This window comes from Panthera pardus, unplaced genomic scaffold, assembly GCF_024362965.1.
Source record: "Panthera pardus isolate Hobbes unplaced genomic scaffold, ASM2436296v1 HiC_scaffold_18, whole genome shotgun sequence".
NCBI classification, from domain to species: Eukaryota; Metazoa; Chordata; class Mammalia; order Carnivora; family Felidae; genus Panthera; species Panthera pardus.
The window spans coordinates 8,523,061-8,539,974 of NW_026526743.1; the positions used below are offsets into that span (position 1 = coordinate 8,523,061).

The 16,914-nt window shown below is 40.1% G+C and overlaps 1 protein-coding gene across 4 annotated transcripts; it reads right to left on the reverse strand.

The window, feature by feature from the left end:
* Positions 1-14,804: 14,804 nt before the first annotated feature.
* LOC109260580 (zinc finger protein 420-like) lies at positions 14,805-16,711 on the reverse strand. Of its 4 annotated transcripts, none has more exons than XM_053905819.1 (2): positions 16,417-16,668; positions 14,805-16,332 (listed from the first exon to the last, which is right to left on the reverse strand). In XM_053905819.1, the coding sequence occupies exons 1-2, from the start codon at positions 16,533-16,535 to the stop codon at positions 14,805-14,807; spliced, it is 1,647 nt and encodes a 548-aa protein (XP_053761794.1). In that variant the 5' UTR covers positions 16,536-16,668. The 4 variants fall into 4 exon arrangements, with proteins under 4 accessions (XP_053761794.1, XP_053761796.1, XP_053761798.1 ...); XM_053905821.1 differs by having other exon boundaries at positions 14,805-16,313; positions 16,404-16,668; XM_053905822.1 differs by having other exon boundaries at positions 14,932-14,985; positions 15,156-16,668.
* Positions 16,712-16,914: the final 203 nt, after the last annotated feature.

The following is a 16,914-nucleotide window of genomic DNA, read 5'->3' on the forward strand; positions in this document are numbered from 1 at the left end:
TTTGGGAAAACATGAAGTCTTTTCAAGAACATCTGAGAAACAGCATAATCCTAGCCTGCTGACACTAAGGAAAAAACCAAACTTTCCTGAAACTCTGATTTCGTTTCTTAGCAATTTCTTTTGCTTAGTGAGCTCAAGGACATCGTTTGGTTGAGGATCACTGAGAAACTGGATGTCCTAGATTGCACACCCGTGAGGCCATGTTAGCAGATGTTACTTGATAACTTCTGCTGCCATTTTACCTGATACCCCAGAGGTGTATTCCATCTCAAAAGACTTTGAGTTACAAAAATATCTGTCTTCTTTTTCTGAAAGGTTTTATAGGTGCATTGGTAGCTCAATCTGTAGGGTAGTGCTGATTAACTGCTTGTAAGCTAGTGAGTTTACATTGTTATCTTTTGAGCCTAAGCTACATAATCCTTGACTGGCACAGCTGTGGCTGGGGGCAATATGACCTGTGGTGTGCATTCTCTGCTCAGGTCCTGGTCTCTGGGTGGTGAGTCCAAGCCACATATTGGGCCTCTACTTAAACACACACACACACACACACACACACACACACAAATTCTCTTGGGCCTACAGTGTATCAGTTGCCTTTAGCCCAAAAAACCTTCATGCCAGAGTTACTCATCTTGGGGCAACCTATCCTCGTCCCCTAGGGAACGTTGCTTTAAGGCATTCTCTGCATAGAGATCTGTGTATCATGTTAGATAAACTCTAGGTCAGATAACCTTGGTAAAAGCTTGTTTTCCATTTATTGGTTGTTTGGCAACATACTGTCATAAAAGTGAAAGGAATTACATATTTGGTCTCAAATTATTTTGGTGTTTATTGTTTTGCATTAACTTATAAAGAATTGTCACAAGACTATCTAGTGACTAGTTAATGTTTAAATGGATTGTTGTCATAATTCAGATTTCAGTAGAACTTGTACTTGCCATAAAAAACTTTCGGTTCAAATTCCTCGAGTAATTGTTTTTTTGGAAATAATTTCCGAGAATTGTCCTCTCTCCTCTATCTACTGAGGGCAATGAGGGACTGGAAATTTGAGAATCTCCAACACAACTCATAATCTTATTTTTAGAATAAATGGATTTTGTTCTATCCAAACCATACCTGGTCACCACTTTGGAGCAAAGAAGGAGCCCTGGGATGTAAAGACAAAGTGTTTTACGTCCAGGTAGGTGGGAATGAATCAGCAGATGACACAGGTTCAGTCCAAAGGTGAAGGAGGAGACTGCACCTTGCCATGTGGTTTGAATGGAAATGATTTCGAGAAGCTTCAGTTCATTGATCTTACTGAAACCAGCAGACAATCCTAACACTCACCAAGCTTTTACATCCTGTGACATTCTCGTTCTTCTCCCTTGCTCGTCCATCATATTCAAAGTGAGGGGCAAAGAACTTTCCATAACCAATGAGGGCCTGCAGGATCTCTCTACTTTTCTATGGCTCTTGGGGGTCTGGGGAAATTTGTGCAATTTTCTGAGGAACTCGGCACTAAGCCATTTTCTAAGTTCCATTTTGCTCTCATGACAGAAGTCACTTCTTACCATATTTCATAACAAGTAAGATATTCTAGTTTTATTTATATGAAGTTCCTCTGACTGTGTTCTACATATATTACTCAGCATATTTAACATCTTAGTGTTTCTCTATGCAGAAATTTCTTACTGTTGTTGCTGTTGCTTGCAAAGGATGAATAACACCCTTGGCATTGTGTGTAAAAGTGACATTATCTCTTAATAAAAAATTCTCTAATGTCCTTTAAAGACTTACCACAAAATTTTTCTTACTGCCCTTTTTCTTTACTTCCAACTTCGGTCTCAGTTATTACAACCCATTGCTCAGTAATAATGGATTGTCTGAGAAATTTATTTCTTTAATGTTTCTTTGTTTTAAGAGAGAGGACAGGGAGGGGTAGACAGAGTAGGGGAGAGAGAATCCCAAGGAGACTCCTGGCTCTCAGCAAGGAGCCTGCTGTGGGGATTAATCCCTGGAACCGCGAAGTCATGTCCTGAGCAGAAACCAAGAGTTCGACACTTTACCTACTGAGCCACCCAGGCTGTCCATTCTGAGCAATTCCTGTCACATAAAATATGCTAGTGCGTCAAATGCATGGGCTTTTTGAGTGTACAGTCTCAGTTTATACTTATATGAAAGGATCCTTTTAAAATCATATATGTTTTATTCATATTTTTTCTTACAACTCCTCTTATTCTTGTTTTGTGCTTCACTAAAAAAGCTTCCTTTTTTGTGAATGGAAAATAGCTTTATTTTAAAATATCTTTTTTTTCCTCCAAGGTTTTATTTAAAAAGTTACAGTACATATAGTATAGTATTGGTTTCATGCGTTGAATTCAGTGGTTCCTCACTTACACACCCAGTGCTCATTACAGGTCCTTTCCTTAATGCGTATCATCCATATGGCCCAGCCTGCTACCACCTCCCTTCCAGGACCCCTCAGTTTGTTTTCTATACTTCAGAGTCTTTTTAGATTTGCCTCTTTCTCTGTTCTTATTGTATTTTACTTTTCTTTTCCTTCCCCTATGTTCATCTGTTTTGTTTCTGAAATTCCACATGTGAGGGAACTCATTTGTCTTTCTCTGGATGACTGAATTTACTTATCCTAATACACTCTAGTTCCACCCACACCATTGCAGATGGCAAGATGTCCTTCTTTTGGATGGCTGCATAATATTCCATTGTGTATATATACCACATCTTCTTTATCCAACCAACCCTCCATGGACATTTGGACTCTTTCCATAATTTCGCTATGTTGATAGGGCTGCTATAATAAATATGGGGGTGCATGTGCCCCTTCGAATCTGTATTTTTTTTTCTAATCTGTATTTTTGTATTCTTTGGATACATCCTAGCAGTATAATGGCTGTGTCGTAGGGGGGTTCTATTTTTCCCTTTTTGAGTAAACTCCATATTGTCTTCCAAACTGGCTGCACCAGAATGCATTCATACCAACAGTGAATGAGGGTTCCCCTTTCTTGGCATTTTCACCAACATCTGTTGTTTCCTGAATTCTTAATTTTAGCCATTCTGACAGGTGTGAGTTGGCAGCTCACTGTGGTTTTGACTTGTATTTCCTTGATGATGAGGGATGTTGAGCATCTTTTCATATGTCTGTTGGCCATCTGGATGGGTTCTTTGGAAAAATGTCTACTCGTGTCTTCTCATTTCTTACCTGCCTTATTTATTTTTGGAGTGTTGGTTTTGATAACCTGTGTATAGGCTTGGTTTACTGGCCCACTATCTGAGATGTCATTTCCAAATATCTTTTCTAATCTCTAGGTTGTCTTTCAGTTTTGCTGATTATTTCTTTTGCTGTGCAGACGCTTTTTATCTTGATGAGGTCATAATACTTCATTTTTGCTTTTGTTTTCCTTGCCTTTGCCAGCATGTATAGTAAGAAGTTTTTGTGGCCAAGGTCAAAGAGGTTGTTCCCTGTGTCCTCCTGTAAGATTTTGATGGTTTCCTGTGTCACATTTAGGTCTTTCATCTGTATTGAATTTATTTTTGTGTATGGTATAAGAAAGGGGTCCAGTTTCTTTGCTTTTTAAGTTTAATTGTTTATTTTGAGAGAGAGGGAGCATAAGCAGGGGAGCGGTGAGAGGGAGGGGAAGTGAGAAGGAGAGAGAGAAGATTCCAAAAGGGATCATCCACGCCAACAGCACAGAGCCTGACACAAAGCCACAACCCACGAATGACGAGATCATGACCTGAGCTGAAATCCAGACTCAGATGCCCAACCAACAGAGCCAATCAGGTACCCCAGAAGATGGTCTACTTTCATTTTTCTGCATGTCACTGTCGTTTTCCCAATACCAATTGTTGAAGACATTGTCTTCTTTCCTTGAATATTCTTTCCTGCATTGTCAAAGATTTGTTGACCATATAGCCGTAGGTCCCCTTCTGGGTTTTCTATTCTGTTCCATTGATCTACTTGTCTGTTTCTGTGCCAATACCATACTGTCTTGCTGAATACAGCTTTGTAACATAGCTTGAAGACCAGAATTGTGGGTCTTCCTGCTTTTCTTTGCTTTTTCAACAACACTTTGGCTATTTATGTTTTCTTCTGGTTCCATACACATTTAGAATGGTTTCTTTCAGCTCTGAAAAAAAATATCAGTGTTGTTTTCCTAGGGATTGCATTGAGTGCATACATTGCTTTGCAGAGTATAGACGTTTGAAGAATATTTGTTCTTCCAAGCCATGAGCATGCAATGCTTTTCCATTTCTTTGTGTCATTTTCAGCTTCATTCAGAAGTTTTCTATAGTTTTTAGAGTACAAATATTTTATCTCTTTGGTTAACTTTATTCCTAGGTTTCATGCGGTTTTTGTGGCAATTATAAATAGAATTGATCTCTTTCTTTATTTTTAAATTCTTTTTTTAATTTACATCCAGGTTAGTTAGCATATAGTGTTCTAATGATTTGAGGAGTAGATTCCAGTGATTCATCCGCTATGATAAACCCAGTTCTCCTCCCAGCAAGTGTCCTCCATAATGCTCACTATCCATTTTGCCCATGCCCACATTGCAACCCCTCCAGCAATCCTCAATTTGTTCTCTGCATGTAAGAGTCTCTTATGTTTTTCCCTCTCCTTGTTTTGATATTTTTGCTTCCCTTCCCTGATGTTCATCTGTTTCGTATCTTAAATGCCTCCTATGAGTGAAGTCATATGATATTTGCCTTTCTCAGACTGGCAAATTTTGCTGAGCATAATACCCTCCAGTTCCGTCCTTGTAGTTGCAGATGGCAAGATTTCATTCTTTGTGATTGCTGAATAATACTCCATTGTGTATGTGTGCACGCGCGTGTGTACACATACCTCACATCTTATTTATCCATTCATCCGTCAATGGACATTTGGGCTCTGGAATCGATTTCTTGGTTTCTCCTTCTCCTGTTTCATTGCTAGTGTTTAGTTATGCAAAAGATTTCTGTGTTTTGACTTTATATCTTATAACTTTGATGAATTCATGTATCTGTTCTAACAGTTTTTCGTGGAGTCTTTGAGGTTTTCTACATAGAATATCATGTTTTCTGTGAAGAGTGATAGTTATACTGCTTTCACGCCAATTTGTATGCCTTGTTTTTCTTTTTGTGGTCTGATTTCTGAGGTTAGGACTTCCAGTACTATGTTGAACAAGTGGTGAGAGTGGATATCCCTGTTGTGTTCCTGACCTTAGAGGAAAAGCTTTCACATTTTCTGCAGTAAGAATGATATTAGCTGTGCGTCTTTCATATATGGCCTTTCTGATTGTTGAAGTATGTTCCATTTATCCCTGCTTTCTTCAGGGTTTTTATCAAGAAAAGATGCTATATTTTGTCAACTGCTCTCTATAAACCTTCCTTTGTAATGATAGTAGCCACTATATTAATTAATTGAATTTTTGGATTTTCACCTATTTTTTATACTTTTGGATAACACTTTTCAACTGAGTACTTTTGAAGAGACTATAGGGTTTTTGTTGTTGTTGATTTACTTTTGAGAGAGAGAAGGAGACACAGAATCCAAAGCAGGATCCAGGCTCTGAGCTCTCAGCATGGATCCAGACGTAGATCTTAAACACACACACTATAAGATCATGACCGGAGCTGACTTCGGACGCTCAACCAACTGAGCCACCCAGGCACCCAGAAGACTGTATTAGTTTTAATTCAAATAGGAATCAGTCATATGTCAATTGTCAATAACATTATATGTGTATTTGTTGTGTCAATATTACCCATACATTTTCGGTATATGACTGTTTGTTTCTTTTCATGGTAATTTGTCAAAGGTTATTTCACCCTGGGTAGCCTCTCATATGGTATTCTTGTCATCACCTACTTTAGGGTGAATTTATATTCTTTTTTGTGTAGCAAACGGGTTTTTTAATTTAAAGTAAATTTTTTTACCTTGGGTTGGTAATCTTATTTATGTGAGTTCTTCGTTCCAAAACCCTGGGAAATGAGTATGATATGTTCATTTATCGAGGAGGGTTTGGTTGCTGGTGAGCCTTCCTGGGAGTAGAGATTTTTTCTCTTCTTTTGCATTATCTTAAAAATAATATTAAGAATATTAGAGGTGAGGGCACAAGTATACACAGCAGAGTGGGAGATAGTAAAGAAGGCTGAAATAGAGGCTCTGAGGAAAATTTGATGGGCCAATCATTTGCATTTGTGTATTTGGTCAATTTGAATGTGTAGACTGTCAATGGACATCCCAGAACCGGAAGATGAGATGTGACACATTACCTTGGAGGCACAGTTTGAACCAGAATGGTGAAACTGACTCCCCAAACTGTAAGTCCTTTCTCTCCTCTATGTGAGTCTGAATGTCAGGAAAGAATGAATGCCAACTTGGGCCGCCCAGCAGGTAGAAAAGTCAGGAACTCTGTTCTCAAAAGGGAAGATCAGAGACGAGCAGTGGAGCTGTGGAGAACAATTTTGTGGTGTAAGAGGTAATTTTTGACAGAATCTGAAGGGACAAGTCTCTGTTAGACTCTTCATGCTCCATGTAGGCAGAGGTACTATTGGTGATCCATAGTGTGGGGCAGCTGAGCTGTGTACCCACAATACTAGGTCTGAAGTATGAAACCGGCAACTGGGAACGTGAGAAGTTCCACTAGAGAGGTGGGACTGATGGTTGGCTTATGAGTTTCTACTACACAGGGTTGTCCTGGGTAGCCAGACCCCACTCCCCATCCTTCTCTGCGGTCCTGTGCATTGTGGGAAGGGCCTCATCCGGCTGCTGGAGGGCTTCACCTGCATTCTCTTTGTGAACATGTGGCAACTTTGGCAACAGGAAAGACAGAATTGGGAGAGGACATCAAAAACTCTTGGTGTGATAAGGGTGTCTAGGTGACTCAGTCAGTTGAGTGTCCATCTTCGACTCAAGTCATGATTTAGCAGTTTGTGGTTTTGGGGGCTGCTTGGGGCTCTGTGCTGTCAGCCCAGAGTCTGGAGCCTGCTTCAGATTCTGTGTCTCCTTGTCTCTCTACCCCTAACCCACGTGCACTCTGTCTTTGTCTCTCTCAAAAATAAATGAACATTAAAAAGAAGAAGAAGAAAAACTGGGTGTGGTTACAACATTGTTCAGAGGGAGGACTGGTCTGGACATAGACTCTGGTGTCAGTTTATCAAAAATGTGAACTCAGGTGTGTGGCCTTGGTTGAGATGAGTTTCAAGGCTGGTGCCCTGGAGAGCTGGGATGGTGGGAAAAGGAGCATATGAATGCAGGTTTTGGCCCTGGAGGAGATGTTGGTGCCGCCCATCCTTTGTGCACATGTACAACATTTGTTGGGGAAACTGTCGGTGCAGGAGGTGTGGAGAGCCTAAACCAAGGGTGAAGTCTGGGCAAGGGAGGCAGAGTCACTCTGGTGTCCTAGGTGCCTGTGCAAAGGGGATGGTGAGATGCTGGGAAAGGTGTCATCCTGAGTCTTCTGCCCAAGTTGCAAGGGGGCAAGGTGTTCAAGCCACGTGTGAAAAGCGATCAAAATAAAAAGGGGTACTGTGTAGGGTTCAAAGATGAACTGATGTACATTCCAGTTTTCAAGACTTCACTTGGCTCTTTGATTTGTCTATTCAAATACGCATGGTCTGGGGAGCCTGGGTGGCTCAGTCGGTTAAGCCGCCGACTTTGGCTCAGGTCATGATCTCGCGGTCCGTGAGTTCAAGCCCCGCGTCGGGCTCTGTGCTGACAGCTCAGAGCCTGGAGCCTGTTTCAGATTCTGTGTCTCCCTCTTTCTGACCCTCCCCCGTTCATGCTCTGTCTCTCTCTGTCTCAAAAATAAAAAATAAAACGTTAAAAAAAAAAAAAAAAAAACAAATACGCATGGTCTATCTGTAGGAAGTTGTGGTAAGGTTTTTACAGAGACGATGTGGAAATAAAGCAAGGGCAGTGTTTGATTGGATATATCTTAAGCATTTCCCTTCTTTTTGGGAGACCTAACTGACTGCAATTATTTGGTCATATTTTTTTCCATTCAAGTACAATACTGAGAATGAAGTTGTGGTTTCCTTAGAGAGGCTACCAAAGCATTAGAGCCTCCTCAGGTTATGGCTTCACTATTTATTTAACAGTGGAAACACATTTGGTAGGATACTACCAGATTTATATTTTTTATTGTTGTTGCTGTCATTGTGTTGTTTGTTTTTCTTTTCATTTCATTGTTGTTGTTTTTTTTTTTTTGAGAGAGAGAGAGAGAGAGGACAAGCAGGGTTAGAGCAGCAGAGGATAGAGAGAGTCTTACCAGGGACCATGCTCAGAGTGGGGCCCAACTCACAACTGGATCCCACAACCCTGGGAATATGAGCTGGGCTCCAAATTCCAATTAGTTTTCATCTGACTGAACCACTAGGGCACCTTGTTTGTTTGTTTGAATCCATTTACCAGTGTGATTAACCAAGTGTCCACCCATTGTAAGAATGGTTCTTATGGTACAAAATCCCATGTCCCAGAACCACCCAATTAAGTCACATGTATACAAAGCAAAGATCCACATTTCAACGTGTGTGTGATAACAGAAGACAGATACATTCAACCGTGCAGTTGTATAAAAAAGAGTGTTTCCACATGGAGGTTTTCCTTACAATTACCTTGGGATATGAGGTGTTTCTGTGTTGCAGTAGATCTGTTTCTACCTGTGTGAAAATATCACCTTCATGTAGCATGGTTAAGGAAAGCATTTGATAAGGTCGATGTGACAATACTTATGTAAACGTTGAACCAAGTGCAAAATATTTTAGTGTCTTTGTGTTAAACAATTACAAATACAATTTACATACACTGTGAAACTGCATAGTAGGCAGGATCCACCTCAACCTGACAAACTGTTAAAAGATCGATCTATTATTGATGTAGGTAATTAATGGAGATTTTTACTTGATTTAAATACTTTATGAGTTTATCATTTTCATTTGACAATTAATGACATGTATATATGTAGTTATTTCTATAACTACCATAATCCATTGCATGCATTGAGAAGCTATAAAAACATAATTCTGTTGTTAATAAGCCTGAAATCCAGTGGACTTGGCTGAGCTTTCTGTGGAGGACACTCTAATGTTAAAATCAAGATTCATTAGGCATTGGATCTACTTGGGAACGTCTACAAGAGCAGTCACTTCCAGGACCATTCAGGTTGTTGCCAGAATCCATTTTGTTACCATTTTGTTACCACATGATCTCCATGGGCACACCTTGTGCGTGGTATGTCCAAAGAAGAGAAAAAGTGTTGAGTCTCACTGTTTACTCAAGATTTCAACTGTGGTCCTTCATTGTCTATTCAGTTGAAAGGCTTACTGGGTGTTTTATAGAAGTAAGGTTTTTGCCTCATGGGCTGAAATTCAAAACCGTTCACAATTGTGAAATCAGAGAATTAATGGGTAGAATGAATTCATGACATACAATGGACCCTGCAATTGTCATCTCCCCCAGCTCCACCCCTCTCCTCCTTTCTGTCCCACATTGTGACCTCAATCTCTCCACTCCTGGAGCCTATAGATATCCATGAACCCTGACTTTTCTCTGCAAATGACACTTCTAGTCTGCATTGCTCTTCTCAGTCCATCAGATGCATTTTTTTATTTGGCTATGTTTATTTAATTTTGAGAAAGTTTGAGCAGAGGAGGGGCAGAGAGTGAGGGGGACAGAGGATCTGAAGTGGGCTCAGCCCTGACGTGGGGTTCAAACCCATGAACCGTTAGATCAAAACCTGAGCCGATGTTGGACACTCCACCTACTGAGGCACCCCGGCACCTATATTTCTTTCTCATTTAAAAAAGAAAATAACATGTTTATTTGCTTTGGAGAAAGCGTGAGCAAGGGACAGGCAAAAGGAGAGAGCGGCAGGGGATCCGAAGCTGGCTCTGCATGACAGCAGCAAGCCCTATGCCATCAGGTGTATTTAGACCTCTAAACCAACAAAGCACGTTTCACGTGATCCCAGAGCCCTCATCCCGAATTTCCTCCCCTTCCACTGCCCCTTAATACTCCATCTCCATTCTTTCCTCCCTCCCCATTCCAATACGTCAGCCCACTTCTTGTGTATTTTATGTCCACAGCTCTCGTATGCCAGCCAATATTTATCAGGAGTCCTTAGTTTCCTCATGACCCTGCACTTATTATCCCCAACCCTACACTTCCTGACTCTTTCTCATGATCCCTCTAGCCTCCTGATGCCCACCGTTCTCCCAGCTCTCAAGGTCCCCATTCACCCATGCTAACTCCCTGTGCCCATGATGTTTCCTAGGCATCATCTTTTCTTTCCACTCTTTCTCTGGTTGAGCACTGAATTCTCTCCGGACTCCATTCACAGGCAACTACCTCCTTTCCATCCCTATGTTCTTTAACCCTTCATAGGCAGAAAACGTTTGTATGCTCTCAACCCAAACTTGCCACTTCACTGCCTTTAGCCAATTAATTTGTCATCCATTATCCCCCTCGTCCTAGGATTTCTTTTACCCTCTCATTCTCTCCACCCATATAGCCCAGCCTTACTGTCCCTGCCTACACTCCACTCCCAACCTCAAACTGGTAGTGCACCTTAACCCCTCAGTCATATTTCACAACCTAGTGCCTTTTAGCCTTAGTGTGAGTTACATAGCGTGCGTCAAATAAATATGCCCAAGTGCTAACCCTCAGTACCTGTAATAGTACCCTTATCGGGCAGTAAGTTCTTGGCTTTACATTAAAATGAGGTCATGCTAGATATGGGTCAATCTTACTCCAATGTCTGGTATCCTTATAAGAAAAGAAAAATGAAGACACACACACAACAAGGTGTGATGATGAAGGCAATGGTGGAGTGAGATACATCAACAAACCAAGCCAGGCCAGGGACAGCTGGCAGTCCCCAGGAGTTAGAAAGAGCCAAGTCTCACTTCTTGAGGTACAGTGTGGCCCTGCCAGCTGCTCGCTTCAGACTTCAAGAAACTCCAGAACTGTGAGACAGTAATTCCTCAGTGTGCTTAGACTAAGAGACCAATGCGGCATTGCTCATTTTAGCCAGCCTATATTGTATATATGCAGCATATTATCTACACAACTGACTATGGACACAAGTTATTTTCATGTCTTGGTTATTATGAATAATGGGGCATGTTGCTTAGTTTTTACATATTTGTGAGTTTTCTAGTTTTGTCGTTTTACCTGACTCTAGTTTCATGCCATTGTGGTTGAAAAGCTGCTTGATGGGATTTCACTCATAAGTTTATTAAGACTTGCTTTGTGTGCCAACATATAATCTATACTGGAGAATGTTCTGTGTCCGTGTGAGAAGAATGTGTTTTCTGTTGCTGTTGGATGCAATGTTGTAGGTCCGTCTGCTGAATGTCCTTGAAGTCCGATGTTTCCATCTTGATGTTGTGTCTGAATACTCAATCCATTATTGAAAGTGCAGTGCTGAAGTCCTGCTGTATACATATACAGGTGCTTTTATGCGGGGGGGGCGGGGGATAAATATTTATACAAGTTCTATCCTTTGGTGGAATTCATTCCTTTATTTTTGGAGTTTTGTTCTTAGCAAAAGCAGCTTATATTTATTTCAAAACACTATAAAAGTTGAGTATATATCTATAAAAGAAAATTGATTTAAAAATAAGTGATGTGTATGTATCCAAATGTGACCAGATCAACACAACAATTCAATGCACAATAAGACTATTATGTAACTCGTGGAACAAAAAGCAAGACACAACTAAATGGTTTCTCAATACAAATGCTACACACATTTACAAACCTACAGCTGTAATGCAACACAAAGAAATCCTAAGTCCATGGGATAGCTACCTTTCTCCTACATTAAAGGAGTGAATGTCTTCTATGTAGTAAAGAGACATATGATGTATAAAAACCTTAGTCACATGTAATGTAATCTAAAATGTGGGACCCAAGTGGAATGTAAGATTAGCTTATGGGAAGATGTACATTTCAGAAAGAACTCAACTTGAAATAAATCTGCTATATTGACACGGTGACCCATAAAAAACCCATCATTGCAAATGTATACACAGAACTGCCCAGAAATATCAGAAATCTTACTGAGAGGTATTATGGTTGAAATAAAAAATAACTTGATTGATGGGTTTAAAAGAGCACATAGCAATGAAAATCATATAACAATGTGAGTGAAAAAAAACTGCAAGATATAATAGCATGATGTTTGAAAAGTGAATAATCTGGGAAAGATGTATTAGCCTGTACAAGTTGGTTTTGATGAACTATTGGCTGCTTTTGCAGTAAATTACCAAGATTGTCATTGCAACAGTATTTTCCCACACACTTCAAAATCTGGAAGCAATAGTCTTTCTCACATTGTCATTTAGCGTTCTTTTTTTTTTTTTTTTTCCCCAGCCCTCTAAAAGTAGCAATCGGTTTTTGAATATCAAGTAGCCATTTCGAGGAGTCATAAGATACGGATGTTCAGAAACATAACACAAACTACAATTCAGGCATCTGCACAAACACCACCCACACTTACGGAAAAAGGTGTTTCTTTTCAATGTGTCAGTACGTGAGTTAAAAAACCATACTATTATTGTCTTCCAAAACCAAAACGGGGGCAAACTTTGTTGCCATTCTGCCAAACAGCACATTAACTAAAAATTCTGCACAAACTGACCCGTTTGTTTAATACTGACCTTTGCCGCGTCTTATTATAGTCCTTGCATTCAAGTCTATTTTGTCTGAAGGATAGCTACCCCATTTCTTTGGGTTTCCAATGGCATGCAATATCGTTTTGAATATTTGCACTTTCAGGCTGAGTGTGTTCTTGAAGCAGATGGGAGTCCCATGAAGGCAGCATAGCATTGGGTCTTGGATCTCTTTCCATTCAGCCAATCTCTATCTTTTGATTGGGGAATTTAGTCCCTTTATATTTAAAGGAAGTATTGATCCAGGCATGGAGTTACTGTTGTCATTCTTCTCATGGTTTTCTGGCTACTTTAGAATTCTTGTTCCCTTTCTTCTCCATTTTCTCTTTACCTTTGTGATCTGATGATTTTCAAGAATAGTAAACCTTGATTCTTCTCTCTTTATCTTTTGGGTATCAATTAACAGTTTTGCTTGGTGGTTACCATGAGGACTCAGAAGACATGACAGTCTATTTTAAATTATGTACAGCTTAATTTTGCCTACTGAAATTCTTTCAGGCCTGAGGTGATTCTTCAAACATGTGAATGTAGAATCCTAGCCATCTTAGGAAGGTTTTGCTCTTCTCTTTCTGATATCTGTGAACATTTCTTCCTTTCAATCACATCAGTTGATATTCTGTACTTGTAACTATCGCTAAGATGAACCTGCATCACGTTTTTCCGTGGACTGACCCTCTTTCCCTTAAAGACCATTTAGTACAACTTTTTATTTGTGATATGCACTTTTAGTTGAAATAAATGGACAATGGTGTCCTGAACACCTCTTTCATGATAATTACAGCAAGGTTAGAGGCACAGAAAGTATCTCCATTTAGATTTTATTCAACTCTTCTTCACCTTCCATGGAAAATTACATATGTATGAGTCCCACCTAAGAAAGAAGGGAACTCATATCATTGATGTAGCAACACTCAGCCGTGTACATTCACATGCCCACTAGGAATAAATGAATTTTCTGAAGTGATTTGAGAATAAGAAGTATATTGATGTTTACTAGTCACAAATCTTAAAAAGGTTAATGTAAAAACATTGAGATTATACCTATGCAAAAATCCATCCCTTTTATCATTTAAAGCATAATAGCGTATACATTATCTAAATGTTTAACTTTGTATTATTCCTTCTAATAAGTATTTTGATGTAATGTCTGAATACACTGACTTATTGCTTTCTGCTGTGAATCCTGTGACACGTGTTGACATTTTATGTTCAGTTACATATGTTTTTAAACGTACTTTTCTTTCAACTTACTTTCCTTTTGGTACTCTCTGATGTTTTCCAAATGGTGTATTTATGAAGAAGGGCTTTCCTCATGCATTAGGTTTGTATGGTTTCAACTCAGCATGCATTTAGGGATATTGAATAAGGATTGAATTCCAGCTGAAATCTTTGTCATTCAATTTACATTTTAGATATTTCCTCTGATATGGGAATTATGATGTTGAATAAGTTAGGACTTCCACCTAGGGGTGTGCCACATTCATCACATTTTCAATGTTCCTCCTATGTATGAACAATGTGATGGTGAGTAAGGCTTGAGCCAAGTGAAACGTTTCACCACATTCTCTACAATTGTAAGGTGTCTCTCAAGTTTGAATTTGGTGGTGTGGAATGAGGCTTGAGCACCATTACAGGGCTTCCCAGATTCTTTTTTTTTGTGTAAAATCATCTCTATAACACATTCTCTGACAAGAAATCAGGGATCAGCATTGGTTAAAGTCTTGCCACCTTGTTTACTTGGGTATCGTTAATCCTCAATGTGGATTCTGTGATGTGGAGTAGCGTTGACCCCTCCTTAAGAGTTCTCTCACTCTTGGGGTGCCTGGGTGGCTCAGTCAGTGAAGCCTCCAACTTCACCTCATGTCATGATATAGCAGTTTATGGGTTGGAGCCCTGCATCAGGCTCTCAGCTGTCTGTGCTGAAACCTTGGAGCCTGGAACCTGCTTTTCCTTCTGTGTGTGTGTCTGCCTCTGCACCCTCCCACTCATTCTGTTGAAGAAAAACTTTTTAAAAAGTGGGGGGAAAATTCCTTCACAGTCTTAAACTCTGTAAGATTTGATCCAAGATGATTTCTGTAATCTTGAATAAAGGATGATTGGTGATTAAAGCCTTTTGCACACGGTACATTGGTAAGGTTGGCTCAAGTATGAATTCTGTGATGTTGATGAAGTTCTGAGCATTTGGTAAAGCCCTTGCCACATATCTGACATTGGTAAGGTTTCTCTCCAGTATGAATTCTGTGATGGACTTTAAGTTTTGACTTAATCCTAAAGGCTTTTCCACATTGTTGACATTGGAAAGGTTTCTCTCCAGTATGAATTCTGTGATGGTAATTAAGGTTTGACTTCAACCTAAAGGCCTTGCCACATTCTTGACATTTGTGAGGTTTCTCTCCACTATGAATTCTCTGATGCTGACTAAGGGATGCTTGCTGGCTAAAGACCTTGCCACATACTTGACATTTGTAAGGTTTCTCTCCAGTATGAATTACATGATGCTGAGTAAGTGTTCTTCGCTGGCTAAAGACCTTTCCACATTCTTGACATTTGTAAGGTTTCTCTCCCGTATGCATTCTGTGATGCCGAGTAAGGGATGATAGCTGCATAAATGCTCTACCACATTCTTGACATTGGTAAGGTTTCTCTCCAGTATGGATTCTGTGATGCTGAGTAAGCCTTGAAGGTAAATTAAAGGTTTTGCTGCATTTGTTACATTGGTAAGGTTTCCGTCCGGTATGAATTATGCGATGTAGAAAAAGGGTTGAGTATCTGCTAAAGGCCTTACCACATTCTTTGCATTTGTAAGGTTTCTCTCCGGTATGAATTATGTGATGTTGAGTAAGCTGTGAGTACACTTTATAGGCCTTGCCACATTCTTTACATTTGTGGGGTTTCTCTCCAGTATGAATTCTGTGATGTTCAGTAAGTTGTGAGGAACAGTTAAAGGCTTTTCCACATTCTTGACATTGGTAAGGTTTCTCCCCAGTATGGATTCTGTGATGCTGAGTAAGGGATGATGGGTGGCTAAAGGTCTTGCCACATTCTTGACAGTTGTAAGGTCTCTCTCCAGTATGAATTCTGTGATGTCGACTAAGGGATGATTGCTGGGGAAAGGCCTTGCCACATTCTTGACATTTGTAAGGTTTCTCTCCAGTATGTATTCTGTGATGCTGAGGAAGGGATGATCGGTGGCTGAAGGCCTTGCCACATTCTTGACATTTGTAAGGTTTCTCTCCAGTATGTCTTCTGTGATGCTGAGGAAGGGATGATCGGTGGCTAAAGGCCTTGCCACATTCTTGACATTTGTAAGGTTTCTCTCCAGTATGTATTCTGTGATGCTGAGAAAGGGATGATCGGTGGCTAAAGGCCTTGCCACATTCTTGACATTTGTAAGGTTTCTCTCCAGTATGTATTCTGTGATGCTTAGTAAGGGATGATTGCTGCTTAAAGGCCTTTCCACATTCTTGACATTTGTAAGGTTTCTCTCCAGTATGCATTCTGTGATGTTCAATAAGGTATGAGTGACATTTAAAGGCCTTGCCACATTCTTGACATTCATAAGGTTTCTCTCCAGTGTGGATTCTTTGATGCTGAGTAAGCAATGATTGCTGGCTAAAGGCCTTGCCACATTGCTGACATTTGTAAGGTTTCTGTGCAGTACGGATTCGCCTGTCTGAATGGAGTGATGACCCATCCTTAAAGGTTTGACCACCTTCTTCACAGTTGTCAATTTTCTTTGCAGTATGCATTTGCTGATGTTGAGATAGTTTCGAGTGCCTGTCAAAGGTTTTGCCACATTCCTTGCCAATGTACCTTTTCTCTCCAGTACCACTTGTCTTATACGTATTTAGGCTTAATGATTGATTAAACATGTTCCCAGATTCATTATATGTGTATGGGTTTCCACCCCCATGAATCCTCTGATGATCAGCAATACTGGAGGACTGCTTCAGAGCTTTCCCACATTCATCATATTTAGAAGTAATTTCTCCCCTCTGTGTACTCTTACTATTGGTATATTTGGAGTTTGGATAAAACACTTCCTCATCTTTATTAGATTCAAAATGGTTTTCTTGCAGAGTCCTCAGACGTTTGCTAACATGAGAGCCCTGGTTAGACTGTGCCTCAGATTCACTGTATTGAGCCAGCGTAGCTCCATTGAAAATGCTCTGGTAATGTTGCGGGGTCACCTCCTCTGTGAAGCACCTCCCAAACTGAGACGTCCTAGGCCTTTTATCTTCATTTTTGAAT

What these genes read in the sequence shown, in the direction of transcription:
- LOC109260580 (XM_053905823.1), bottom strand. Translation starts at nt 16,535, where the DNA reads ATGTTTAATCAATCATTAAGCCTAAATACGTATAAGACAAGTGGTACT.